This window comes from Phalacrocorax aristotelis, chromosome 7 (assembly GCF_949628215.1).
Source record: "Phalacrocorax aristotelis chromosome 7, bGulAri2.1, whole genome shotgun sequence".
NCBI classification, from domain to species: Eukaryota; Metazoa; Chordata; class Aves; order Suliformes; family Phalacrocoracidae; genus Phalacrocorax; species Phalacrocorax aristotelis.
Genome location: NC_134282.1, coordinates 53,928,823 through 53,956,129, shown reverse-complemented (window position 1 = coordinate 53,956,129; position 27,307 = coordinate 53,928,823). Strand labels below are relative to the sequence as shown.

Sequence of the window (27,307 nt, the reverse complement as noted above, 5' to 3'; positions counted from 1 at the left end):
CGTGATGTGGCCGCTCGGCGTGGGGGCAGATGGCCCGCCGGGTCCTGCCCGGCCAGGCGAGGGGTCTGCAGTCGCGCTGTGGGAACAGGCTGTGTAACTGGGAGCATCCGTTCCCGGCTCAACCTGGTGTGAGGAGCAGCTGGTTAAATTACAGTCGTGTTTACGTTTTGTTTTGCAATGAGAGGGTTTGTTATACAGCAGAGAAAGCACTGATCAGACTTTAAAAAATCAACAACCAAGGGTGCCTGTGCACGTCGGCGGCAGATGGGCAGCCTCCTGCAAGCACGCTGTGTGCAGGAGCAAGAGGCGACAGGGATGGGGACAAAGCTCAGGTCCAGGAGTGGGTCAGGGTCTGGACCTTGTTGCCTGTGCTGGGCACTGTGGGATCAGTGGGACCCAAAAATCAAAGCAAGGATGTTCTTGCTTTGGTCATCCTGGGAGAGAAATGCCCTAAAACTCAGCAACTGTGGGACGGAGCGCTGCAACTGCTCTGTTGTCTGTTAATAGGGGTAATATGGGGAGCATAGGGAGATCTGGGAGTGAGCAAAAGGCTCTAACGCCTCCACCAGGAATGCTTCTGCCAAGGCATGATTTACCAGGTATTCAATGGGCGAAACAGCCTTGTGAAGGGTGTAACGTTCCCCTGCAACCACTGCTAAATAACGAGCCCAGATGGCTCATTGGTGATGAGTCAGCCCAAAGCCGGGTGCTGGAGAAGAGCCCTCCAGAGCTGTGTGAAGGATGTCGGCCCAGAAGCAGTGTCAGGGCTGGAGAAGCTCAGGAATGGGTCGGGATGAGATGACATTGCATGCAGGAGAGACGGATGGAAGTGAAATGGCCACGGAGCCACGGCCGGGAGGTGTATCCTCTCCTCGGTGGCAGTGCCAGGGCACATTGTGCCTTGCTGAGGGTAATGGAAACCTGATACAGACGGTGCAAATACTTCCCTGCTGTAACCATCCTCTTCCTCCTCCTCCCCTGCAGCACACCCCGGCCTCAGCTGGGTGAAACCTCTCGCTGCTGCCAGGTGGGAAAGCAAAGGTTTGCATCGCTCCTGGCTTTATGCATCATGCTTTTTCAAAACTGCTTGCTGAATGTACCCAACTGATATTATTTAAAACTCCATTAAGCCAGCGCACATCAGGACGGCTTCTTGGTGCTCCCAGGCCCAACGCCTCTTCTTGCCACCAGCCTGTGCTCCTCTCCCAGATGCCCCAAGCTCCCCCTGGCTGCCCCTGGCCTGAGGGACAGCTCCGTAAAAGAGACCAAAAAAATCAGTTCATCATCTTCTGATACCTCTGCTGCACCTCCCCGGGCTTTGGGCAGTGCTGAGGGGTGGATCTCGGTTTAATAAGGCAACAGCCGTCAACTCAAACTCCCTCTATGAGACTGTGTTGGAGGTTGCCCGGCCGCAGATGTTTGCCCCATTTCCCATTCGTGGTGGCCCTCGGTCACCGACACACAAGTTTTCTCTGCTCGTGGGGAGCAGAACTGGCTGGAGCAGCCGTCTGTCTGTTGCTGCCCATGCAAGGCGATGGGATCCTCACCATCAGCAGAGCCATCCTGCATTGCCTGTGCTCTTCAGTAGAGCTGTCTTGTACTTAAAGGTTTAAAAAAATCACCACACATTGATAAAATGACTTGCTGGAGGCCACGCAGAAAGCTGCTGTCAGACCAGGGACTCATTTTCAGGTCCCCCATCCTGGTATGCCGCCATCTCTTTGACTTCTCTGCCATTTCTGCCTCTCCTTGGACTCCCACTAGGTATTTTTTTCCACCATTGCCAATGTGGAGAAAAACATTTCAAAGGCCATTCCTCTGTCACACTCCCTCCAAGGAGCCCCGATCCCACTTAAAGTTTTCCACAGCTGAACTCTCCCTTTTCCTGAACCTCCTTAATCACTTCTTCATCCAGTTCCATCTTGAATAAATTAACAAGTGAATTTGCCTTGCAGGAGATTAAGTGTCCCATTGATTGAAAAATCCTGTGAAAAGCATAGTTTCTTCTCCGTTCCTCCCTAATCCCTGCATTCCCGGATCACCAGCTAGACATACCTTCCTTTCCTCATTTCTTTCCATTTAATCAAAATATCTTGAGGCTCAAAATGAGCTTTGCAACCTCTCTGCAATGCACCCATGGAGCCTGCTGTGCCGGGGGTGGGGGTTGTTCCCTTAAAAAGTCAGGAATTTGCTGGATGCAAAAAGGCTGAGGGATCTCTGGGGTGTGGGATCATGTCTATGGGGCAAGGGGCTGAGCTACAGCCAAGCAAAGACACTGGGTAATAAAGCCCTGGCAGGAGAAAGTGGAGGTGAAAGCCAACAGCACTTTAGGGGCAACAGGCAGGAATTAAACATTTATGCAATAAATAACAACAAATGAAGGTAAATAGGGGTTAAAGAAAAGAAGCAGAACCAGACCCAGAGCTGTCGGTGGAGGTTTGATGGTGGTGGTGGTTCACTCCTCCGGGAGGGGATGCTGGGGATGGGTACATCCCTCCGGCTCCGCGCAGGAGGCTGTAGGTACAGCCAAACTGCCACGCGTTTTTAAGCACTGAACTCTGCGACAGATTTCCCAGGGACACGCTGGCTTCTCCATCGCCTGCTGCCTTCAAACCAGGGACGGATGTTTTTCTAGGAGATGTGCTCCAGCCAAACATAATTTACTGGGTTCGGTACTGAGATAACTGGCATGAATTAATGTCTGTGACACAGGGAATTTCACCAGATAATGTTTTGACTAAAGGAAAAAACAAACACCCCAGTAAGTCAATCAGTACCGAGCAGCCGTGACTCGAATTGCTGCAGACACTGAAGCACGGCAGCGTTTCAGGTTTTATGTTGCCCTGTTGTGCCAGCAGCACTGCGCACGCCGCTCGTGCACGTGTAACGAAATCATTTAAAACGGTGGGGAAAAAATGCAAACTGAGCTCAACGCATCCTTTTGATGTTTGCTGTGAGACTTGCCCAGCCTGCAGCGACGGACACAGCGGCCGCGGCCCCAGCCCGGGCAGGGCGCTGGGAAGCGGGACCCAGCACGGGTGCTTCGCTGGCAGAGCAGAAATGGGGTTTCCACTCCCCTCACCGCACAGGCAGAGCAGAGGTTTCTCGGGTATTTCCACCAACGGCCTCATTTTCCTTTTTTTTTCTCCCCAGGATGAAAGTTAAAAATATGTACTCAGACATGTTGCTCTGAGCAGTCTGTGCTTTTCACATTTAATCCCTTTTTTATGCTTTTGTTTTCCCCATAAGGAGCACATGAAAAGGAAGGCGAGGGCGGGCTTGTTTGGTTCTTATTCTCTTTTAAAGCTTCATTTATTAGCCAAGTCGTGACGCAAGGGCCTGCCGCTTCCCTCTTTGCAGAGGGCTTTGCTTGTTTAGCATCAGGGCGGGGATTGCAACCCTCCAGGGAGCATGAAGGGGGGGATTTGGGGTGACCCAAGGGTGCGTGGGGAGAGGGAGAGCTGGGATGGAGCAGGGGATGGCTCCCTGCTGCAGCAGGATGCGCCAATTGGGTCTGGGTGATTTGGGATGGGATTTTTTTAGTTTTTAGGAAAAAAAAACCACTTAGAGCACAGGTTTACAAACCACAAAGTAAAGGAAGAGGTTTGTGAGCATCCCGTCAGCTGGTGAGTAGAGCAGCGTCTCTGACAGCCGACTTCAGGGAACACTTACAGCATCCCTGCAACCGGCACCTTTCAAACAGCTGGAAAAGCCTTTTTCCCGAGCTGCCACGTTTCCATGAGAATTTGACAGCCTCAGCTAATTAATCATTTAAATTTAACCAAAAAGGGAAAACAATGCCCTTGTCTTTGGGAGACAGAAGTTCCGTTTGCATGAGCTTCACGACCCCTTTGCATTCACGGCAGCGTCTGCAAATATCTGGGCTTTCTTTGAGCTTCCAGCCCTGAGGTAGGGCTGGGGAATTGGGGGGACTGGGGCGTTGCCTTCATCGTCACCTCACGTTTCAAAGAGATGCTTCGACCTAATAACCACTGGTTTTGGGAATATTTATTAGTGCGTAGTGTGATAGTATTTATATGTGAATATTAATTAATGGGAAAGTCCCAGCCGGGATTTTCCTGCTGCGCAGTGCAGGGACACGTGGAGGTGGAGCTGCTCTGAGAAGCTAATGTTAAATCCTGTTTATGTTAGACTCTCCTACTGGAATGAAGAACTAAAAAATGAGAACGTCATCTTCTGAGGTGTCTCAACCTTCCTTTCTTTTCATCCTCAAGGTGTTTTCCTCACCCCCTCCCACGCTCTTTCACTATTTCCCATCTTCCACCTTCCCCCCCGCCTCTGATCACGAGCAAACGGGCTTTGATGGTGCGGCAGAGGGAGGTGAGCAAACTCCTTGTGCAGGTCAGGGAGAAGGTACCAAATTTCCCTGAACTTCTGGATGCTGTCGAGGACAGTTCCAGATGGTTATTATTTTCCCCTGATTAATCTCCTTGTTAGCAGCGAAGCTGTAAGACAGGAAGTATTTCCACAAGAACCCTTAAACGCCGCTTAGATTTTGGAGCTTTTAATTTGGTGAGCAATCCCATTTTACAGCGATGGAATAAAAGAATGAGTGTTTAGCGTCTTTGTAGAAGCAGCATTTTTTGAAAAATGACCATTTCTGGTCTAACAGGGAACATCTGTGCTGGGGACGGTTGCTTTGCCAGCTGCTGGGTAGGGCGGTGCAGAACAAAAGAGGTCCTGTTTATCTGGCGATCCAGACTTGGATGGTTGCATCCACCGATAGAATTTTGAAAGCAAAAAAGCAATGGAGCAGATTTTTTTGTCTTTTGAGGCTAACACATTGGGAGCAGAAGATGCCAATAACCTGTGGTTCAGGGTATTTTTGAACTAGCCTGGAAGGAATGGCCGAATTCCTCAGGTCCTGCTCTCCTCCTCCTTTGGTTTGCTGGTTTGCACTATTCTGGTCAAGTCCACAAGAAAAAAAAGTGAGAAAAATGCTTGCAATGTCCCAAATACATCCCGACTGGTGGCCTGCGCCCTTGGTGGATGGATCTGTTTTTATCAGCTCCTCTTATTTTAAAGAACAGATAGATGCCCAACGACTTCACCCGCCGCTAGCTGGGGATCCTAACGTACCGCTCGGGGCTGCTCATAAATGAACAACCCCAGGTCAGAGCAAAACTCCTGGAAATTACCTTTTTCAGCTTTTTAGTGGGGAAAATTCCCTGCAGATCCCAGTGTGAGTTGCTGTTACTGCTATACCAGCTGCTTGCTATTCCTTTGGGTATCGCTAGGCAGGATTCCTTCATACATTTCCGAGTCCTGAAGACATCCCTGGCACGAAAGGGTGCAGCGGTGAGAAGCAATACCTCCATCCCCCCCTCCCCAGGGCCAGCCGTGCCCACCATGGGACCTCAGACAGATGCTGAGGGTTTCGGTGCTGGTGCCAGCTGTGAGCTGAGGTGGTCGTGGGGGGGTCCCCCGCTCCTCCCCACCATCCTCAGATGGTTTTGCACACCTCTCTTGCCAGCCAGCATTCATTCGCCCCTGGTTGCATCTGATGGCCATTACTTCCAAGCAGCAGTGAGTCATCGTGCCTGGTTTACTGCTGCCTGCTGTCGTGGGAAGGGAAAGTCAAAACTAGGCTTTTGTTGCTTGCGCTGAGTCAGGTCAGCGGAACGACAGTGTTGCCCCAGCAAGGGACCCTCACCTGACACCTCCAGAGCCATGGGCTTGGGCTGGGGAATCCTTTTTCCCAGGGGGTTCCCCTCCCATGCCTCCCACCCAGCCTCCGGGCACTGACGGACCCCTCTTTCCCACAGGCTGGTGGTGGGAGCTCCTTACGAAACCAACGGCCAGCAGAAGACAGGAGATGTCTACAAGTGCCCGGTGACCAGCGACACCCACAGCAACTGCACCAAACTCAACCTAGGTACCGCACACCCGTGGGGCAGCGAGGGGGACGGGGCGTTCTCAGCATGGTGCTTTTCATCGCTGCTTTGGTCTGTAAAGATGCACCCTGTCGCGCTGCCCAGATGGTCCCTAAAAGTGTGGCAACTGCGTGTTTTAGGAGGATTTTTAGATAAGGAATTATTTCAGGTGTTCATGTTACTCCTGGGGCTGAGCTTTAAGCAGCGCTAGGGTAAAATCAAGCAAATCAGAATAAAGTAAAAAAGGTATTTATTCATTATAGCTTAAACTCCTTTATTAAATGATCAGGATAAACTCATCAAAGGATAATAGTCCCAGTAGCAAATACCTGACTGCACGTGGCGGTGTCTGTATTCCCTCTCCGGGGGATGCTCGGACGAAGTGCCCACCGCAGCAGGCTCCCAGGGCGCAGGCAAGTTTTGCTCCCAGCATCCAGCCTGTCCCTGCGGCTTTGGTATTTGGGGAATTATCACCCAGCCCCACCACCCCTGCGCCCCATCACTGCCGTCACAGGAGGAGAGACCCCGGGGGTGCTCCGGTCCCGTGGACAACCCAATCCCACCTCCCTGGATAGAGAGAGCAAGCTCTTGCTCGGGGTTTCTCAGGCTGGTCCGACACCGACAGCACAGTCCCGCGGTATCAGGACATGCCCTCCTCCAGGTCAGGGCAGTGCAAGGCACGGGGGGGACAAGTCCCCTTTGCTGCCCAAAGTGGGACGCCCAACAGGCACGTCCTGTCTCATCAGGCAATGTGAGAGCTGGGGAATTTCTCATGGCCCTGAGGAGCGTTGCAGGCTTTGGGGGCGAGGGCTGGGATTTCTTAACACTGGAGCATCCAGAGCAGATGTTCTCACTTTATTTTTCATCATTATGAATCTGAACTATCCTGGGTTTCTACCAGAGCTGATAAGCGAGGAGGAACTTAGGATCATCTACAATATTTGATTGATTTGCTCCAAATCTTTTTTTTTAACATTATTTCCTTTTCCCCCTTTTTTTTTTTTTTTTTTTGTTGTTATTTGCTGTGAGAACATTGAGATTCTTCAAGGAAATAAAACTCTTGTGTGTGTAAATTTGAATCTGGCTAAAAAGCAATTCTTTTCCATTGGAAACAAGTTTCATATGAAAAGATGGGCTCCATGAGCACATCCTATTTTATGTTTTTCCCAATTAACTTGTCTAGTTAGCACAATCCACTGAGGCCATTTGAGTAAAGCCAGAAGTGGAGCTGCCTGGGGAGGGTTGCCGAGCTGACAGCGAGCGTGCCGCAGAGGCGACCGTAGCATGGAGAAGCACGAGATGCCGGGGCACTGGGGCTCAGCCGAGCTGCCGGGGAGCGCCCTGCTCCCCACGGCAGAGCTGCGGTCGCACGGTGTAGCATCCCCGGGTACCAGAGCAGGACAGCGGGGTGTCAGCATCTGCAGCCAGGATCCTGGAGGATTTATAACATGGGCTAAAGCCCCTTATTCTCTGGCTTTGCTGCATTGTGCATGCAGACAGCATTGGAGCAAGCTCAGGGCACGCAGGGGCTATTGGAAGCTGCTCAGCTGGAGCTCCTTCGACCTCCAGGTTGTGGATCTCGGTTTCTGAGCTTCCCCTCAGTTTAAACCTCGGTAAGAAACCTCCAAAGGCCGCAGGCAAAGAAACCAACCCCCCACTTTTATCATTAATTACCCAATTTCCTCATTCTCAGTTTGCTTCTTGGGCATAACAAAGGGGGAGCAGGGAGGTGCATTGCCCCCTGAAGTGGAGGGATGGCTGGGTTAGGCGGCGTTTGTGTCACAGCTAAGCGATATTAGCATCAACCGAAAGACAGGGCTGCCCTGGGGGCCAGTCCCGCTTTCTGGGCTGTGGCACAGGAAACGAAAGCAATGCACAAAGATAAATCAGCCACTGCTGGCCCAACAACAAAAGATGAGATGCTAGAGCTGCTCAGAGGCCTTTCTTCCTAAAGGCTATGTAAGGGATGCTGGCTCTGACTCACGGTTTCATTCCCTAGAAGACATTTCTCTTTTGTTGGTTGTGGCGTCTAAGAAAAAGCCCAGCTCTTGTCTTGACAGCTGCTTCCAAAAAAAGATTGCACAAGGGCGAAGTCGGCAGCGTAAGCATGGCAAGACAGCTCTCCTCCAGCGGTCGGCTGGGTTCCCTCTTGCTCCAGCAGTGCTGGGGAGCAACTGGGGGGCCATGGGCCGGGCGGCTGGCATCCTGCCCGGTGGCGGTCCCTAACTGCATCCTCTCTCCGAAGGACGGGTAACGCTCTCCAACGTCTCCGAGCGGAAGGACAACATGCGCCTCGGCCTCAGCCTGGCTACCAACCCCAAGGACAACAGCTTTCTGGTGAGGAGCGGGGGGTCGGCACGGCCCGGGGTCCCTGCGCGGGGAGGTCGCTGCAAGGTGCACGTACCTCAGCGTGTACAGGCGTGCAAGCCCACGCGCCCGTACACGAGCATGTAAAGGCGTGCAAGCCCAGATATCTGCACACGTGCGTGTAAAGGCGTGCAAGCCCAGATGCATGTGCACATACATGTAAAGGCGTGCAAACACACCTCTCTGCATATTTTTACATATGCTGCATGCACCACGGGGCTCAGAAACCTCATGCACTCTCATCTTCCACGGGGGAAATAGATGCCAAAGAGAAGGACAGCCTTGAAAAGCAGCAATTAAAAAGTGGCCATTTTTTAACCCATCCCTGACGCTTGATCTTTTTCCCCCCAGGCCTGTAGCCCTCTCTGGTCCCACGAGTGCGGGAGCTCCTACTACACCACGGGCATGTGCTCCCGGGTCAACTCCAACTTTAGGTTCTCCAAGACGGTGGCTCCGGCTCTGCAGAGTACGAGAAACAATCTGCCCTGCAGCTCTAACCCCGCCTTTGAAGTCAGAGGGAACTTCTGTTCTCTAATCACTTCAGCCCCATTGAGAAAACAAAGCGATGTCAGTGTTTAAGAGAAGGCAAGAGAGCAGAGGAAATGGTTGCAGGGAAGTGATTCAAAGGGGGTTACGTACACAGACATCTGGTAAACATTTTCCTTTTGACTGACACCCGGGGAAGACAAAAATTACCTTATTCTTCCAAAACCAGAAATAAAAGTATCCAGAATATTTTATCACAGCAGCTAGGAAGGAAAAATAGGGAAAGAATTCAGACCTTGGCCACTCAAGACAAAGAGTTCATTGACTGAAAGCTAAATATTTTGGCTCAAATTTGTAAGTTTGGGTACGTGATTTTATTTTTGAGGCATTAAATAAGCTTCCTGGCTTCCCTGTAGGTGGTAAGGAATTGCAAAAGCCTGTCCTGCACCATCGGGGCTCCCAGAAGCTCCTTGCCCCAGCCTGGCATGGGTTGCGATGCTCCAGCTCCATCACTCGTTTAGCATCAATTAATTCTCACGGCATAGAGCAGGGCACGGGAAAACAGGACTTTTTGGGGGCAGAGGCAGGAAAGGCAGAGCCCACCAGCAAATTCTCAGTGTCGCTTCCCTCTTTGTGGCCAGGAGATGCCTTTAGCCCCTGCTGCAGCAGAGTTACTGGTTTTTTAGGGAGAGGGTGGTTAACGTGCAGAGCGTTATCATTTAGCGAGTGGGATGCAGAGAGTCGGCTCCTCTCCCGGGGTCCCGGGGCGAGCGGGGGCTCGAGGTGGTGTCACGTGGCTGAGGACCACAGTGATGGAGAGACCCCATGTGGGACTCCAGTCCATGGATGCGTTAACCAATAAATGTCTACCGTAGGTGAAAAGGGCAACCGATAAATATCTGCCATGGGAAAGTTCAGCATCTTTTGGGTTTCTGCAGCTTTTCTAAATAATGTTCTAAAATATAAGCAAGATAGAGAGATGATGCTGAGCAGTTTTCACTGCTGAAAACATGTTCACTGCCTAAATCCTTTGCGGCTCATACTGCTGGGCTGAGCCCTGGGGTCCTCGCTGGGGTTTTTGGCTGCCTCGTCGCTGAGGATTTAATGGGAAGGGGAGGAAATGCCCGACTTGCATTATATGGCGAGTACAGGCAGGGCTGAGGAGTGACTCAGGGGTAAGGCATTGCTTGGTGGGAGGGATGGAGGCCGGATCCTGCCTGCAGCGGGCCACTCTTTGAAGTATGCAACTATATTAGACTGGATAAAGGTCCAGATCTGAATCAGAAAAGACACCGCTGAGTGTTATTCTTAGAAAGTTACCCAGTCTTTTCTCGGCAGAGAGAGGATGCTTGTGGCTCTCTCTACCTTGCTGAAGCCCAAAGGTCTTTGTGAATGATTGAAATAAGGCGCTTTTTTTTCCAAACAAATCATAAGAGTGAGTACCTGGCTGCGAGGAATGACACCATAAATCTCCCCTTTGCAAGTGTTGCCAAGGTCTTTCAATAACACGCTGCGTATTTTTCACAGGATGCCAGACGTACATGGACATAATCATAGTTCTGGATGGATCAAACAGCATATATCCTTGGGTTGAAGTTCAGCACTTCCTGATAAACATCTTGAAAAAATTTTATATTGGCCCCGGCCAGATACAAGTAAGCCCCTGCACAAGTTGTTCGTGTGTCGTCCCCCCCCGTGTCGTGCAGAGTCCTCTGGCCGCGCTCACGGGGCCCTTTGCGATGCCCTTGTTCCGTCACCGTGCTGTGAATGGGCGCCACGCTTTTTCAAAATAAACTTTCAATGTATGGCTTTTAAAGCTGAGCCCATGGAAATAACGCTCACGTTAATACCCCTGAATGAGCCATGGAGAGAGCAGCACTTGGGCAGGGATTTGCGCAGGTATATCCTCAATAATTTGCACGAATAACCCCCATCGGGCCCCATCTGGAGGCGCTGTGGGGCCGCACTGGGGCACAGCACATCTGCTTCACCCCAAACCTTCACAGCAGGGCAGGGGCGGCCGCGCGTGGGCGCGAGCTGGCAGAGAATAGAATCGAAATTGGGCGTTATCAGTGGTCCCGTAGAAGGCAAATGGGGGCAAATGGGAACAGGGCGACCGATTTTTTAACGGTGGCAGTTATTTCACGTGGTTGGCAAAGCGTCCTCGATGTGTCGCAGGCCCTCGCTACGCGGCGAGTTGTTGGCGTCCTTCGTGATATTCCTTTAACCCCTAGGTCGGAGTTGTTCAGTACGGAGAAGATGTCGTCCATGAGTTTCATTTAAATGACTACAGGTCTGTAAAAGATGTGGTAGCGGCTGCCAGTCACATAGAGCAAAGAGGAGGTACAGAGACCAGGACTGCCTATGGGATAGAGTTTGCTCGGTAAAAATCTCTCACTTTCCTGTTCCTCCTGATAACAAATTTAAAATAACTGTTTATTTTTCTTCCCTCTCTCCCCTTCACTTTTCCTCGCTGCTTAGAAAGTAGGAGATACCGCCAGGCTAAAAATGGTTTTGCAAAACCGCTCAGTCCTAAATTGATGCTTTACAAATGATGCTTTGCAAAACTGCTCCGTCCTCGGTTTCAGCTGGACCAGAAGGAGGGCGCAGAGGCAGACTCTGAAAACGTATCCTCTTTCTGAAAGCACCCAGAGCTGAGCTCTCAGCCCCCCAAACGCAACCCCCACATCTGCCCCGGGCACCGCAGCATCTGTATCTGCCGGGTACCTGGGAGCTCAGTACAGCCCCGACCCGCAGCTCCATCGCCTCCGTTATCTGGGACAAGCGCCTGCTCCCGTGCTTCTTTCCTGCAGCCTGACGAGTATTCCTGCTGCAGGTTTATGTCATTTTGCTGAATCAAAGGCACTTCTGCTGCAAGCAGCCAGCTCCGTCGGTGGAAAAAATCCCCTTTTAAAGTCCTAAAATATTTTTCGAGGGTCCTCCACCCCATGGCGCCTCCCCAAGGGCTAGCAGCCCACCCAACGCCCCTCGGAGCTTTACGATGGGGGCGATGGGGCGCGCGCCTCGGCAGCCACGGGGGCTTCGGCGAGCGCGCGGCGGTGGGAGCCGCGACCCGCCTGGCGAGGCTGAGCAGCCCAGGGCATCTCTTCAATTGCAGCTCGGAAGCGTTTCAGAAAGGTGGCCGGAAAGGGGCAAAGAGAGTAATGATTGTAATCACAGATGGAGAGTCGCACGACAGCCCAGACCTGGAGAAGGTGATTGAGGACAGCGAGAAGGACAATGTCACCAGATACGCGGTGGCAGTAAGTCAGGGGCGGGGGGCGGTTTCTCTCAGCAACAAATGGCTGCAAAAGCTGTGCAGAGCGTGGCGGTGCCCCGTGCACCCCAATGCAACGGGGCTGGCAGTGCAGCCCACCTTCACCACTCCCAACACCTTCGCAGGGATCCTTCTTGTTGGTCCTGCTTTTGCGGAATGCTCGGCTCTGCCGGAGCAGGTGCCGTGGCTGGGGACAGGCAGGACCTTGCATTGCACAGGGCCCCCGAATGGCATGAGGGGTGCCCAGCCTGGGTTGCCTGGAGGAATTACAGCAGCTCCTTGGTTTGCTCCCTCAACGGGGTGTCAGATGCCAAGGCTTTCAGGCTCCTTCTGCACAGACAACCCCCACTCGGGGCTTTGGGACAGCTCCATCCACTGCAGGAAAACCCCTGAGTCTTGCGTATCTATTTCAAACCTAGGTGTTGGGTTATTATAACAGAAGAGGAATCAATCCCGAAGCCTTTTTGAATGAGATAAAATTTATAGCAAGCGACCCGGATGAAAAGCATTTCTTTAACGTCACGGATGAAGCAGCACTCAAAGACATCGTGGATGCGCTGGGTGAAAGGATATTTAGCTTGGAAGGTGAGCGATGCTCCTCCCCAACAGATCCCGGCCGGCCAGGCTGCAGCAGGTTGCTTCAGATGTGCTGTTGGCCCTTTCTGTTCAAGTTCAAGTTTGCTGAACTTGAATGGGTCATACTGGGGGTTTCCCTAATATCTGTTTGGTACAGAGCCTAAAATCACACTTTGAATATCTTCATATATAAAGAAATGTCTTTATTTTGAGTGGTTTGCATCCCTCAAGCATCACAAGCACAGATATCCTCTCCTGGAAAGGTGACCCCTCATTCTTGTAACTGTTATTTGCAGAGCTGTGATGGCTCTGTCATTTATGGCAAACCTTTCACACCTGGCATGGGGGTCACCTGGGTGTCAGCATCTTTCTCACCCATCAAACCCCATGCAAACCCGGATGGGTTATAAGCAGGCAAAAACCACACACTGACTGCCAGGGACTCCCTGGGGTGGCAGATGTTGTGGGAATAATCTGGGGTTTTATGGTTTGTTGGCTGAAAGAAAATATCAGGAAATATTTTTGTTCTAAATGACAGCTCTTCTGACCGCCTTGTGACAAGTTTGTCGGGCTCCAAAAGTAAATTTATCCAAGTATCATAGGAAAAGCACAGCCTGGGATGAACAATTGAAACAGAAGATGGAGGGCTTTCACTGGAAGCTGAACACCTCGGCGTTTGGGGGAATTTTGGTCAAACCAGCTCACAGATTCCCCACCAGTTTGACAGTTACCTTGGTCCAGCCAGCTCGCTTCTCAGTGGAAGAAAGCTTCCCTGGGTGAGAAGCATCACCCAGTTGCAATTATGAAGTGAAACCCTCTAAATTCACATTTTTGAGTGACCTTGCAGCTAGGAAAGGAGAGAACTGTGCCGTGGCAGAGCTCCCGCTATCTATTAGCAGCACGGGTTTGTGTAATTGCAGTGATTTAGGGAGAAACAGGCTCATTTGGGGCAACTGAGGTCGTTTGTGCCCCAGGTGGGGTGGAGGTGGAGGCTCGTCCCGCTCCAACCCACTGAGGCATCACTCAGCTCTTCCAAGAAAGCAAAGATTTTCATTAAATATAAATTGTCTTTTTTCTTTTGTGGTTTTTTTTTTTTAAAGGAACCAACAAGAATGAAATCTCCTTCGGCCTTGAAATGTCCCAGACTGGATTTTCATCACATGTTGTGGAAGTAAGAGAGTAAACATGGGTTTCTTTGCTCCTACCTTTGCAAGCAGGGACCCTTTAAAGGTGCTTTTTACCATCACAGCAGCGGCAGGTGGGGAGATGGGTGTCCTGGGCAAGTTATTGATCGTGAAGCTAAATTGCTAATATCGGCATAAGGAAGAAAATGCTGCCGGTGCTGGCTTATCCCATGGGGAAGGGAGCTGCTGGGAGACCAGTGCCTTCCTTAGGAGCCGCCTGCAGCAACTCCTCCCGATGCCACAGCCTCAAGGTGCTGGGATGTGCCGTGGGAGAAGGCGCTGGTCGGTGACGGGGTGCAGAGGATGGTCACTCCCGTTCTGCCCACGGGCTCTGTGGGCTGGCAGGTTGGGCGAAAAGCCAGCAGGGATTTCTGCTCGGGCTTTTCTTGGGGAGGAAAAGCATGCTGAAAAGTTGTGGATGGGGTGGAAATCTTATTTCAGCATATTTAAAAATCTCCATCTTTCCAGGTGTGCTTTGGAGAACGGTTTGCTTGATTATTTTTTTCATTATTGTGGCTTATTTTTTTCTTTTCCATTTGTGACATTTCTCCCCTTTTTTGTAAAATGTGTGATTTCTAGAAGGAACCATCAGCTGGTTTTCTCTTCTGCACTCTACAGCCTCCGATAAACATAGAGTCTAGGATTTGGGCTTTGAGGGACCCCCATACATGTTCTCACACAAAACCAGCCCATTGGGCTCCCTCATCCATCCCAGCATGAATCAGCTTTGCCAGCATGGGCAGCATGGGGGAGAATCATCTCCACTTGGCAAGAAATCCCCTCAAACTACTCCTGCTCTCCCACAGGACGGGATCTTGCTGGGGGCGGTGGGTGCCTACGACTGGAACGGAGCCGTCCTGAAGGAAACCAGCAGCGGGAAGGTCATTCCCCTACGGGAATCTTATCTCCAGGAGTTCCCAGAGGAGCTGAAAAATCACGGAGCATATTTAGGTAAGAAAGCCAAACGAGGCTCTACTGCCAGAGCTGAATTCATGATTTTCTGCTTAATAATAGGAAGCACAACATATTTTTCAAATTACTAATAGCAGCCAGTGCTCCCGGTGTAGGCAGTACCGTGCCGGGCTGTTTGCAAGCCCCCATCAGCACAAGACCTGTGTGCCCCTTGCTCAGGGGTGCAGAGTCCGTGAGCATCCTCACCTGGGAAAAGCCCAGCGTCGACCACAAAAGTGATTTAAATGCAGAAGTAGCTCCGAGTCCGGCCAGCCCGGGTCATCTACAGCACTTACTGGAATGGTTTAAAAAGCACTGATGAAATTTCATGCCTAGGGAGGAAATACCTGCTGGGTTAATCCGTTCCATGTGCGGCTATTGAAACCCTGGAGTAAAAATATCAGCCTGGTTTGCAAAAATGAAGCCTCTGTCTGGAGATGTGCGTGCCAGGCTGAGCTGCCCCGTGGTAGGCAGCAGGGTGGGATGCTGCGGGGTCGTCCACCGGCGTGGTCGGGGCTCTTCTCTCTGCTGGGGACAAGAACAGTGCCTGGACAAGTGGGTCATCTCTTGGGGTGACAGCAGAGTGTCCCCTGGGCTTCGCTGCAAGGGCCTGGAGCAGGGACAGCTGGGGCTGTGCAAGGGGTACCCATGACAGTATGTGGGAGCTCAGCTGGGCTCTGTCTTTCCCATTACCTGAAGTAAGAAATCCAGAAATATTAAGGAAACGCTGGTGCATCCTTCTGCAGAGCAGCCCGGCTTCCCCAGCGCTGGGACCTGGGGGTTTCGAGGCTGATGCTTGGCTTAGAAATATCCCCTCCAGAAGGGGAATATTTAGGGAGACAGAGACCCCAGGTGAAGCCAATGCCCAGGGAAAAGGGTCTGTAAACCCTGATAATCCCTGAAGATACTCAGAATTCAATTGGATGTGACCCCGAGCGATCTGATCCAGCTTCATGGTTGGCCATGCTTTGAGTTTCTAATAATATAAGTAACATTTAAAACTGACTGTGAACATGCAGGGACCTGGAGCTGGGTTTGAAAACTAGGTTTTTGCCGCCCCAGCACTTTTACTCCTACATAAGCCCATCTGCACACGCAGGCAAGTGTCGCAGCCCAGCGTGTGAGGTGTGGTGTCAGTGATCCTGGCGCAGAAAATAACCAGGCTGGGTAGGGAAGAGGGATTGCTCAGGGTCGTTCGCTTATACAGGGTGATTTCTCTAAGGGCTCATGAGCATCGGTCTTGATGGATTCATGGCTTTTACTGGACTGTGAATGTTAACGTCAAGCACCAGCAAAGTCTTTCGTGCTTGGTTTTGGTCGCGGTGTTGCCGGGGTCTCAAAGGAGCAGCGCAGCAGGCGCCGCAGCCTCCTGGTGTGCACACACCTTTCTCGTGTTTGTTTAACTTGATGTGAGCCTTGAAGTAAAGCACTTATCAGGCTGTGAAATGGACTTGCCTTCGATGAGAGAAGGATTTTGCACGGGGTGTGCAGGCTGCGTTAGGCGGTGCCAAAACTCTTGGCGCGGCTGCGCTGCTCAGGGCGTAGGTAGGACCCAAGGAGGCAGCTGAAAGCCCAGACGCAGGGCGCTGGGATTTATTTGAATTACTTTATCTTTAAAGAAATCTGGGTTTCTAGCTTCCCCATCTGGGAGGTGACCAGAGTTGTGTCAGCAGCTGGGGGCTAATGGGAAGCAGAGCACCAGGCAGCGGCTGGGAGCAGGCAGGGAGCCGCTCGGCCGTGCTCACCCCACACCCGCCCCCCCTTCCAGGTTACACCGTCTCCTCCGTCATATCCACCAAGCACGAGCGGATTTACGTTGCGGGAGCGCCCAGGTTCAACCACACCGGGAAAGTCATCATTTTCAGCATGCACAACAACCGAAACCTCACCATCCACCAGGCACTGAAGGGAGAGCAGGTAACGCTGAGGATGTTGCATGGATTTTTCCACCTGATGGGTTGCTCCCCCATCAATCCTCCCCCTTCATTTTGCAAAATCTTCTGATTAAATGGCTCAGCAGCGTAACGCACGCACGAGCAGCTGGATAGATGTCCTGGCTGTCGCTGCACCCGCAGCTCTGGCCAGCGCGGCTGTAGCAGGGATGGGGCTTGGAAGGTCCCTGCGGTCCCCACCAGGGAGGGTGGCAGAGCCCCTGCACGCCAGGAGCGTTTCTCCCATCCCCTCCTCTGTCTCCTCCAGATTGGCTCCTACTACGGCAGCGAGATCAACTCCCTTGATGTCAACGGTGATGGTATCACCGATGTTTTGCTGGTGGGAGCCCCCATGTACTTCAGCGAGGGCAGGGAGAGGGGGAAAGTCTACGTCTACACCTTGCAGGAGGTACGTGGCAGCACCGTGGGGCAATCTGGGGACACCACAGGGGCCAGGGTGTTTGGGGACTAGCACGGGAACTACACTGTGTCCCCTCGTGTCACCTCCCTGGGGTGGCTCCGGGCTGCACAACCCAGCAGCTTCCCTGCGAACGTCACCGGGCGCAGCAGCCCGGTCCAAAGGCAGCAGAGCTTGGCAGCGCCTCGCTGTTGTGGCTGCGGCAAGACTCGAGGAGGATTTCTCTGTTTTCTTTGTTTATAAACAATCTCAGGAGGTTTGCTCGCTGCCAGCGAAGGGAGCCCAGCCTGTGCTGGAGCAGAGCCGCCTCGTCTCGAGGTTTTGTTGCTCCCAGCTGGGGGACCTTCCTGGCCCCAAGGAGGTGATGCACAGGGTGCAAGGCGGGGTCTTTGCAACCTGGGTGTCTCTCTGGAGAAACAGTCTCCATCTGCTTTGCCTCCCCCAGAACCTTTCCCTCCAAGGACGCCCTCCTGCCCGGAGGCTGGGCCAGGCATGGGGTGCTGGGGGCCAGCAAGGTTGGTCCCTCCAGCATCGCTTCAGGGCACAGACAGAAAATGTGCCACCTCCATCCCCTGCCTTGGTGCCCAGCAGTGCTCTGGGGCAGGACCAGCTTTCCTGCTGCCCTCAAATCTGGGTGAAAATACAGTTTCTGAGCCAAATCCATCAGGCTCTAGGGGCATGTGGGGCAGTGAGTAGGGTGTGCTCTATATCCAAGGCTAGAGAGCCTGCCCAGAGCAGCAGGAGTCCCCATATCTAAAGGACAACATTTAATGCAATTATTCACGTAGGCTGTTATAAAAGGAAGGCAAAGCAGGTGTGGGGCTGGCACGGGGCTCATCCATCCCCAAGGACATCCTGGGCAGAAAGTCCCACAGCCCCAGGAGGGCTCTCGCCTCCTTCCTTAGAGAAATTGTTCGCATATCGCTGCGTCTTGTTTGCTTGCCTCTGAGGGTTTTCTCCTCGTGCCACGCTTGCTGCTGACGTTTTTGCCGGGGTGGGGGGGTTTGCCTTTTCTCTTTGGCTGGCCCAGCAGAACCGCTTCGTTTCCAGCGGTGCCCTCGTCGATCTGCAGAGCTACCAGAACTCTCGTTTCGGCTCCTGCATCGCCGCTGTGCCCGACCTCAACCAGGACTCCTACAACGACCTTGTCGTCGGGGCGCCTTTGGAGGACGAGCACCAAGGAGCAATATACATCTTCCTTGGCTTCAAAGAGACCATCCTGAAGAAGTACAAGCAGGTATGGCTCCTGGGTGCTTCGGTTGTCCTCGTCCTTCACCAGAATAAATGTCATTTGTGCCCATTTTAAGGACAGGTGGAGCACAATAAATTCACATGCGGTATTGCATTGTTAATTCTTATTGCTGGATATTTATTTTCGTGAGGGGTCCAAGACAAAGAAAAAGCAGGGTATGGAAAGCACGCTTGAAATTAGGGGCAATGCTTAGCACTCGGTGCAATGGATTGCTGTAGATAAAATATTTCTTATGCTTGTGACAAATAATAAGTATGCAGAGTAATTTCACCAGAAATCTCTGGATGGTGCCTCTGAAGAGAAACTGCTCTCGCTCCCTGGAAAATTATGTTTGGTGCAATCTTGGAAAGGGAAAGGGACTTGGAAAGGGACATCTTCAGTGGTGTGGTGGAGGTCGGCCTGGCAAAACCCTCCTTCACAGGCATGGATGCTCCTGCTGGAAACCAGACTGGATTCTCCCCTTTGCTTTTCAGCGGATAGCGGCTGCAGACCTCGCGCCAGGCCTGATGTATTTTGGATGCAGCATCCATGGACAGCTGGACCTGAATGAAGACGGGCTCATAGACTTGGCCGTCGGCTCTCTGGGGAACGCCGTGCTGTTGTGGTTAGCTGTGTCTCGTTTGGCACTCTCCTCTGCCTGAAGCACTTTGCAATATGCTGACATTTTTCAGAGGAAAACTGATGTCCCAACAATCTGGCCCATCTCTCCGCAATAACGACTCTCTGTCCGGTGGGGCTGGGGAATTTCAGTGCCTTTGGGCCTTAGAAGGACATCAGAGTTGGGTTTGCGTTGAATTTCATCATTAGCTCCCCAGAAGTTCCAAACCAGCTGACTGATTTGTGGTGATTTGCCCAGGCTTCCTTTGTTCTTATTTGATAAGAACAATTTATATTTTCAAATATTGATTAATTGGAAGTCCCTTGAAGCTGTTAGGACAGGGGGGAGCTGTGCCCAGCAGAGATGGGCCACCCTTGGGTGTGCCTTGGAAAGTGCCACATGCGTGCAAGGGGCCCAATCCTGCCCTTGGTGCTGAGCTACTTCACTGGCATAAGCAGGAGGCAAATATATGCAAGAGATTTTATTCTTCAAGTACTACATAGATGAGCTGAGAGTAGATCAGCATACTGTTGTGGCCTTTTGCCTTCCTCCGCACCATCTTGACACTGAGAAAATGGGCGAAGAGGTGTGAAAAGGGCAAATTGAGAGGTGTGGGATTGTTTTGGAGGCTGCTGCAGGCGCCTGCGGATATCCTGTTCCCCAGCACATCTCCCAACCCTTGCTCACACCGCAGGTCCCGCAGCGTGGTCCAGATCAACGCCAGCATCCGCTTCGAGCCCTCCAAAATCAACATCTTCACCAAGGACTGCAAGCGGAATGGGAAGGATGCCACCTGCATGTCAGCCTTCGTCTGCTTCACTGCCATCTTCCTCTCAGCTCACTTCCAGATGGCCAGCGCAGGTAAGCGGCGTGGCTGCTTGCATGAACAAAAACCCCAACTCTAGTGTTGTTTAGGTCTCCAGCCCCAAGGAACCACCCAGCTTCTACCAAGGGAAACCATCTAGGAGCTTGGTGTGCCTGGAGGAGCGCGCATGCCATCTGCCACATCCCTTTTTATACCCACAAGTTTGTCCCTGTCCTGGCTGATGTAACAGGGATAGTGGCTCTGCCATTAAGCAGTGCCAAGAAACACCCCAAGGATACAACCTTACCCGTGTTTAACCTCTTCTCTCACCTACGCCCTGGGGCCAAGCTCTCCTGCAACTCGTCTTGCCATGGTACGTGTGACGGGGATGTCACCACCATCCCACTGGCCAGCGGGACAGGAGGTGACGTGCCCGGACCACGTCCCGCAGAGTTCACCCATCCTCCCCGCTGCAGGAGCAGGACACATCTGCCGACCATATGTGCATGTTTCCCTAATATCCCGGGGAATCTCTGTGAAGTTATTGGCCAGCTCTGCTACTAAACCCTTGCATGTTGCTGTGACCCTGTGTCTACCCAGCAGATGCCCATGACTCAGCTGGAGCAGGGAGAAGCGATAGCAGCTTGGCTCCCTGCAACCTGGCAGCAAACGCTGTCAAAGGAAAATTGGGTCTCCCAAGTGAAGCCAAAGGAAACACTCCCATCCTCTAGAGCAAGAATTTTGATTCGTACTATCAAACCCAGTGTTTTCCTCCTCCCTGTTACAATCATGGAGCTTGCAGGACAGAAAGCTGAGTGGGGTTTTCTCCATTTATTTACTTTTACACTTATTTCTACCCAGAAGATCCCCCCCGCCGATGGTGCGTGCTGAGGGCTGACGGTTGCTCTTTGCTTTCTTGAGCATTTTGCATTGCATTAGTGTAGTGGGTGCAAACCCCCCCCTGCTCAGCACCGGGTTGGGGACCTTCGGTTTCTTTCTGACAGCACTGCAGGAAGCAAATGTTACCCAGTAAAGCACCCAGGAGAGGAGAGCGCTCCAGCATGCAATGCCTCCAGAACTGGTACAGGCCAGCATGTGAATATATAAAGGGCAGACGCCTATATATCCTGCACAGGTTTTACTGGGTGCCTTGTCGTAATGTATTTTAAAAGTTCCTCTTTTGACCTGGAGCGTGGATGCTTTGCCCAAAAGAAATGTCTGTTAAAAACAGGTAACAATAACCATAACCTGATTTTTTTCCCAGTTTTCCCTTAGCATGCTGCCTGCCACACCCCTCCCAGAGGGGCAGTCGGGGTTTGAGTCCACAAAAGCCCATTTTTTGACCCGGTGTCACTATATAGCGCGCACCACCCCGCGTTAACCCCTGACGGCACTGCTCTCCTTCCAGCACTGCGGTACAATGCCACCATCGACGAGCGCAGGTACACGCCGCGGGCTCACCTGGACGAGAGCGGAGAGCGGCACACGCAGAAGGGGCTGGTGCTGCTCGCCGGGCAGGAGCACTGCGACAGGCTCCAGTTCCACGTCTTGGTGAGTGTGAAGTAGGACAAGGCTGAGGTCCCCTCCTCTGCCGGCCCCGGGGAAGAGCCAGCTGCCTGAGGAAAGATGCTCTCCACTTTGTGCAAACAGCAACTTGCCAGGACGTGGTCGGAGGAGCCTCGATGGCTTCATGGGGGCTGGAAATGAGCCTCATCCCCTCAGGTCGGATTTCTTCGCGCTGGGTTTGATGTGGTCAGGAATGGAGCCGCTGGCGTGCATGGCAGCTGCTGGGTCCCTGAGCGCTGACTTCATTGCAGCCCCGGCTTGCACTGTGCTCCCTTCCGCGAGCCGCTAGCCATGCTCTCAGGGAGCACGTGCACTCCTGATGCCAGGCTCAGGCTGAGCCTCCTGCTCCAAAATCAGTGAAAACTCTTTTTTTGCTTTGGGAACCACATGCCTCCGTGCCAGTCCCCAGTGCTGTCAACTTCTGCCCCCCTCTGACCACCAGAGCCCCCTCCCCAGGTGTAGGAGCCAGCTAAACCCTCTGCATTGCTTGCAGGGAACAGCTGATGCGCAAAGCTGGCCAAAATCAAACATTCCCAGTGAATGATGAGAATATTGCAGAGGCCAGGGAGTGCCGAGCTGCCAGACTGGCCTGGCCCCAAGCCCCGGCCTGAACTGCCGTGAACTTCTGGGAAATTTGAGTCTGGAGCTTGAGATGGAGCTTGTGATGTAGCCCAAGAAGCATCTCACTTCAGAGCATCTAACCATACCCTGTGTGGCTGGTGCAATGCATGGGAAGAGCTCACGGAGCTGCAGGAAAGGTGCAGCTTTGCTACCGGCCAGACGAGCCCCAGGTAGGAGTTGCAGGACAGCTCCGTCCCCGCCGGGAGCCTGGCTTGGGGTCAGAGCCCCCATGGCATCCATCTTTTGGAGCCAGCATCTCCAGGGTGAAGGATTTCCCACACCATCAGACCGGTGTTGAGTAGCACCGCCGAGCTCATGTTGTCCCTATCCCGGGGTAAGGCTTAGCTGGAGAGACAGGATGATTACACACCAAGTATACTAGATTGCAAAGTTTTTATTTCCTAAAATAACCACACCTGCCTGTAGTTCTGCCTTATCTTGCTCTCTGATGCTGCCCCTCCACGAGCAGGACCTCCGTCCTTCTCAACGATGCTTTCTGTCCGACGCAGGACACAGCTGACTATGTGAAGCCGGTCACTTTCTCCATCGACTACGAGCTGGAGCACCCCGAGAATGGCCCCATGCTGGATGACGGCTGGCCCACCTCGCTCAAGGTCTCGGTAGGTAGCAGCACCGACCTCCCAGGGTGCCTTGTATCAAACACTTGGCCAGCAGATTTATCTCTGAATGTAACATTTGCTTCTTTATCTTGGGATTGCAGCAATCCCTGGTCCCTCCCGTGACAGCAATGCATTGGCATTCGCTGCAGCTGGGGGTTACCACCCATGTCCCTTCTCCTTGGAGTATAACCTGGGGTGCAAAGCGTCACCATGCTGCTCTTGTTGTCCCGCTCAGGTCCCTTTCTGGAACGGGTGCAATGAAGATGAGCACTGCGTGCCTGATCTGGTCCTGGACGCCAGAAGCGATGTGCCCAGTGCCATGTGAGTAGGTCGCTCAGAGCATCCTCCCAGCCAGAATCACGAACCGGGGTGGCTCCAAAACCCAGCCCTACTGTGCTCTGTAGATACTGGCATCGCAGCTGGTCCCTCATCCAACGCCACCACGAGGCTCATCCAACACCCCCACGAGGTGCTCCTCGGCACCTCCACTCACAGTGGGTCTCTGAGCCTCTGCCTGCTCCCTGCCTGGAACAAATAGGCGGGTTTTTTCTAGGATCCACAAAACAACTAATATTTGATGCCATGGTGATGAGCCCCAGGGAGACAAATCAGTAAATAACAGGGGGGAATAAATGCAAGGCTGGCATTACCCACCTGGCAATTACAAGCTTGACTCACACAGCAGAAATAATTATACATTACATCTGATCGCCTAGCGAGCTTTTAAAGGATATCTAGGAGCACAGGAGATTGAACCTCCACTTCTCCCTGATGGCAGTGGGCTCTGGACCAAGGTCATGGACAGCACTGCTACCTGGGGATTGCTTGTATCCCATAATTCAGCATTTATTGCTCTGTGTCTCCTGCAAAGCTCTTGGGGAGGCTGTGACCCGGGGCACGGCTGGTGTTGGCTGTGCTGTGCTGCGGGAGGCTGAAGGGAGCTGTAGGTAGGGGATTATTTATGGATCTTAGTGGCTGGAGTCCTGCAGATAACCATGGGCAGACACCATAGTGATGAGGGTGCCAGACCTCAGGTCTGCTTCCTCCCGAGGCCTGTGGAGTTTTCCCGATGGCATCAGGAGCACTGGATCATGCCCTGTAAGAGCAGCTGATGCAGAGGTGATTTCTGCTGAGGAAACCACCTTTGAGGTGACTTGTCGGAAGAGCGCGCTGTTCCTTCAAACCAGTGCTCTGGCTGCCCTGCTGTCAGAGGCAGAAGGTGGCTTCAAAGGTGGCACCGTCCTACGTTTTTCTTTCCTTTTTTTATTTTGCACAATGAAAATAAATGCCCAAACGCCTGTCAAGTCTGTAAAAGCAGTTGCTGCCACTGCAGAGTTTGTGCCGGTACACTTACCAGGAGGTAGATCTCAGCCAGGCTGAAACTAAATGCCAGCTTTACCCTTTGCTAATGGTATGGAATCGATTTTTTTGCCTTACATCCCAGCTGTATTAATCGAGCGATTAGGTTTGAGAAAGCTAGGCTCCCTTAGCCAAAAATCACGAGCAAAATGACGGTCAATGGGAGGAATTTGTGAATCCTCTTCCCGCAGCAGCACAACAGAAGGACAGCAGGGATTTCCTTGCGCTATCCTGTGCACCATGCACATAAAAATCCTGGGGCTGGGTCTTGGCACGGTGCTGCGGGCAGCTCTTGCCTTCACCGCTGCCCTCCTCTTGCAGGGAGTACTGCCGGCGAGCCCTGCGGAGGGCACCGCCGGACTGCTCGGCCTTCAGCCTCTCCTTTGACACCTCCGTCTTCGTCATCGAGAGCAGCAGGAGGAGGGTGGCCGTGGAGGCAGTGCTCGAGAACCGAGGTGAAAACGCCTACAGCACAGTCCTCAACATCTCCTTCTCCAGAAACCTCCAGTTCGCCAGCTTGATCCCCAAGGTGAGGCTGCTGGGGGAGATCCAAGGCTTTCCAGAGGCGCTTTTAATCCCGGCCGGATAAGAAAGCTGTGTCCTAAACCAGAGCCCAAAAATGTCTCCATCCCTCATAAATCAGACATGTTTATGGGCTTAGTTTCTAAACACTTACATCCCTTTCAGCTCTTTATTTTGGAAATACAAAAACGTTCAAATTTTAAGAGCCTGAAAGAAGGTCAAATGCAGATGAAATTATTTCCCTCTTTATTTTTCTACTCCAATAGTTCAAAAATACTTGCTGCACGTGGCCAAGTTCCTGTCAGGGATGAATTTTTGCAGCTGAGATATAACTCCTGGCAATATGGGCTGATAATGGGAACGTGGCCACAGCTCAGCATCGAGCCGGGCGATGCCGCTTCTTTACGGCTGTCCCCTGGATGAGCCCACCGTGCCCCATCCACTCCCACCCTCCCCAGCATTTCACCCCCACCACTCGCCCGGTCTCGGTGCGACCCCTCCCTTTTCCCAGCGAGGTTTGGGGAATATGCTGATGCTGCTGAGCCCTCGCTCATCCCTCCCCAATGACTTCATACCCGCCCGCAGATCCCATGTCCTGCGTCTGTTTTTCTACAAGCCATGCCAAGGGAAAATTGTGGGGCACGTTGCCCACAAAATAAGAAAAATGCATTTTCTGAGAGATTACTCCAAATCAAGCGAGAGGGGAAAACCCTACGATGCTCAGTAACAGAAAGCACTGTGCAGCAGTGGTTGCAGGAAATATCTGTAGCTGGTTATAGAAGCATCACTGCTGAAGGGTTCCTGGCTGCCTCTCCTTATAAATAAGCCAATTGCCAACCGGAGGGGATGGATGTTTCTGTCAGAGGCTGTACAGAGACCCAAAGAAAAAGCAGCTGTGGCCCCCGAAAGTCCATAATCTCAGCAGATGAGTGGGAGGAAGCCCCGGGCTGTCAAGGCATTTTCCCTGCGGCTGGTGCTGGGATGTTTCAGCTCTTGGGTAGGTCTTGTCCAGCGGCAGCAGCTTGAACCAAGACCCTTGTGAGGTCTAACACAGGGCCATAAAACTGGGATAGCTCATTGTCTCGTGGTGGGAACGGACCCCTCATACAACCAGGCTACAGCCTCTTGTAGGGTTGCTACAGCCTGGTAGCAAAGGAGGCCGAGCAAAGTCGGTGTCGCATCCCAGCCCAGCCTGCGCTTGGGCTTTGCGATGGGCAGGAGCTTCCCCAGCCTGGCTGGTGAGCTGGAAGGTGTTCAAGCAGCAGGAGTGTAATTGTTGGGACGAGGAAATTAAATATTACAGCTTAGCTTGTGGCCATGCAGAATAATAGCTCACGTTAGCTCTTGATGCTCCCCTGTGACTCCTCATCACAGAAAAATATTCTTCTTCCTGATTATAGTGCCAAGATTCATTGAGTTCATTCATTCACCACTGTAAACTTCTAAAGAGGATTTAAATCAGGAAGCTGGTAGTTGCTTGCTAGAAATGCCCCTCTCCAGGAACGGCCCTAGAAATTCAGCTGCAATGGAAGGATTCCCAGCCTGCGTCAAGTGGGGTGGGTGGGTTGGTTGGCTTTTCCCAAAAGTTAAAGCCTGTTTTGAGCCCTGTGGGTGTGTTTGGTGTGTCTGCGGCTTTCATAAAGAGCCAGGTCACGGGGCTTGTGCCCGGTGTCACGGACATGTGGCGTCCCATTATAGGACGACACGGACATCAACATCGACTGCATGACCGAAGACAAGCACCCCAACAAGAAAGTGTGCAATGTGAGCTACCCGTTCTTCCGAGCCAAGGCTAAGGTAAAGTTATTCCCTCCTGCCCAAGCAAGGCTTCACCCATGGGGCGGGAGCCCTCTGTCCCTGGCACGGTCGCGGGGCTGCATCCATCCATCTTCGGGCTGGGCAGCTTTGAACAGGATTTTTAAAGATAAACATTTGGGTTCTTCCCTTCCTCTGCCCATTGCTGGTGTTTGAAAGGCGTGTTAGGGGAGCTGGGGTGGTTAGGATGCTGCCTTGATGCTAGGAGAGCACCAAAATGAAACCCAGTTCCTCTGAGTCAAAGAATTTTACTCCAGTCCTTTGGGGCAATTTAATGTTGGCTTCAAACCACCTATGGTAACTTCTCTGAGCTCCTTCTCAGGATGAGGGGTCCTTCCCTGCATGAGAGTTCTTCCTTGCTCTGAACACCCAGGGTCCCTCCAGACCCTCTTCCAAGCCTGCCCAAGCTCCCTCGGGCTGGCGGCATCCTCCAAACCGTGGCTTAGAGCAGTTCCCAGCACCTGGGGTAAGCCCAAGTCCAGTGAGCATCATTTTTTTATATGCCATAAAACCCTTTGCAAACATTATGAGCAGCATTAAGGTAGGAAATGCAAGGAGATACCATGGGCAGAGCAGGACCTCGCTCACCAGGGCCACTCACTGCAGTCACCTTATGAAATCCCACCTGCTCATCCTGCACCCCCACGGGAAAACAAGCCAAGACAAGCGGGATCTGAAGAGAAAAATCTTTCCAACCACTGTATCTGTCTGAAGCCTTTCCTTGTCAGAAGCTTGATAATGACAGACGAGCTCCAGGCACCTCGCTAGGGTTTAAAGCTCCCAAAAAAAAGCCCTCTCAGATGCCTGTGGCCGTACACGAGAGCGCAGCAGCCCCGACTCCCCATGACCTACGGGGGCTGAGAATGCATCTGCGTGGCATCAGGTAGTCCAGGTCCTGCCAAAACAAAGACAAGCTGGAAATGGAAATTTGGCCCAAGAGCAGCAGGAGCTTTAATATTATACTCAGCTGTGCAGTCCCAGACAGTTTGAGGTCATTGCCACAGCTCTTGCAGATGTGACATTTATCACATTTTATTGTTGTTGGCCTCTCCGCGGCTGCCTTCC

The 27,307-nt window shown here is 52.4% G+C and overlaps 1 protein-coding gene across 3 annotated transcripts in view; it reads left to right on the top strand.

Annotated features, from left to right (window-relative positions):
- ITGA11 (integrin subunit alpha 11) overlaps positions 1-27,307 on the top strand; it is a 51,943-nt gene that overhangs the window by 14,932 nt on the left and 9,704 nt on the right. For 2 of the 3 annotated variants that reach the window (XM_075100791.1, XM_075100789.1), the window contains exons 3-21: positions 5,787-5,896; positions 8,140-8,231; positions 8,613-8,727; positions 10,275-10,402; positions 10,982-11,130; positions 11,866-12,010; positions 12,444-12,609; positions 13,701-13,771; positions 14,591-14,735; positions 16,504-16,652; positions 16,935-17,075; positions 18,115-18,321; positions 18,810-18,940; positions 19,629-19,795; positions 21,148-21,290; positions 22,436-22,546; positions 22,782-22,867; positions 24,227-24,434; positions 26,126-26,224. In XM_075100791.1, the coding sequence (XP_074956892.1) occupies positions 5,787-5,896; positions 8,140-8,231; positions 8,613-8,727; positions 10,275-10,402; positions 10,982-11,130; positions 11,866-12,010; positions 12,444-12,609; positions 13,701-13,771; positions 14,591-14,735; positions 16,504-16,652; positions 16,935-17,075; positions 18,115-18,321; positions 18,810-18,940; positions 19,629-19,795; positions 21,148-21,290; positions 22,436-22,546; positions 22,782-22,867; positions 24,227-24,434; positions 26,126-26,224 (2,563 nt within the window). The remainder of the gene's footprint in view (positions 1-5,786; positions 5,897-8,139; positions 8,232-8,612; positions 8,728-10,274; positions 10,403-10,981; positions 11,131-11,865; positions 12,011-12,443; positions 12,610-13,700; positions 13,772-14,590; positions 14,736-16,503; positions 16,653-16,934; positions 17,076-18,114; positions 18,322-18,809; positions 18,941-19,628; positions 19,796-21,147; positions 21,291-22,435; positions 22,547-22,781; positions 22,868-24,226; positions 24,435-26,125; positions 26,225-27,307) is intronic. The other variant, XM_075100790.1, reaches the window with a different exon arrangement.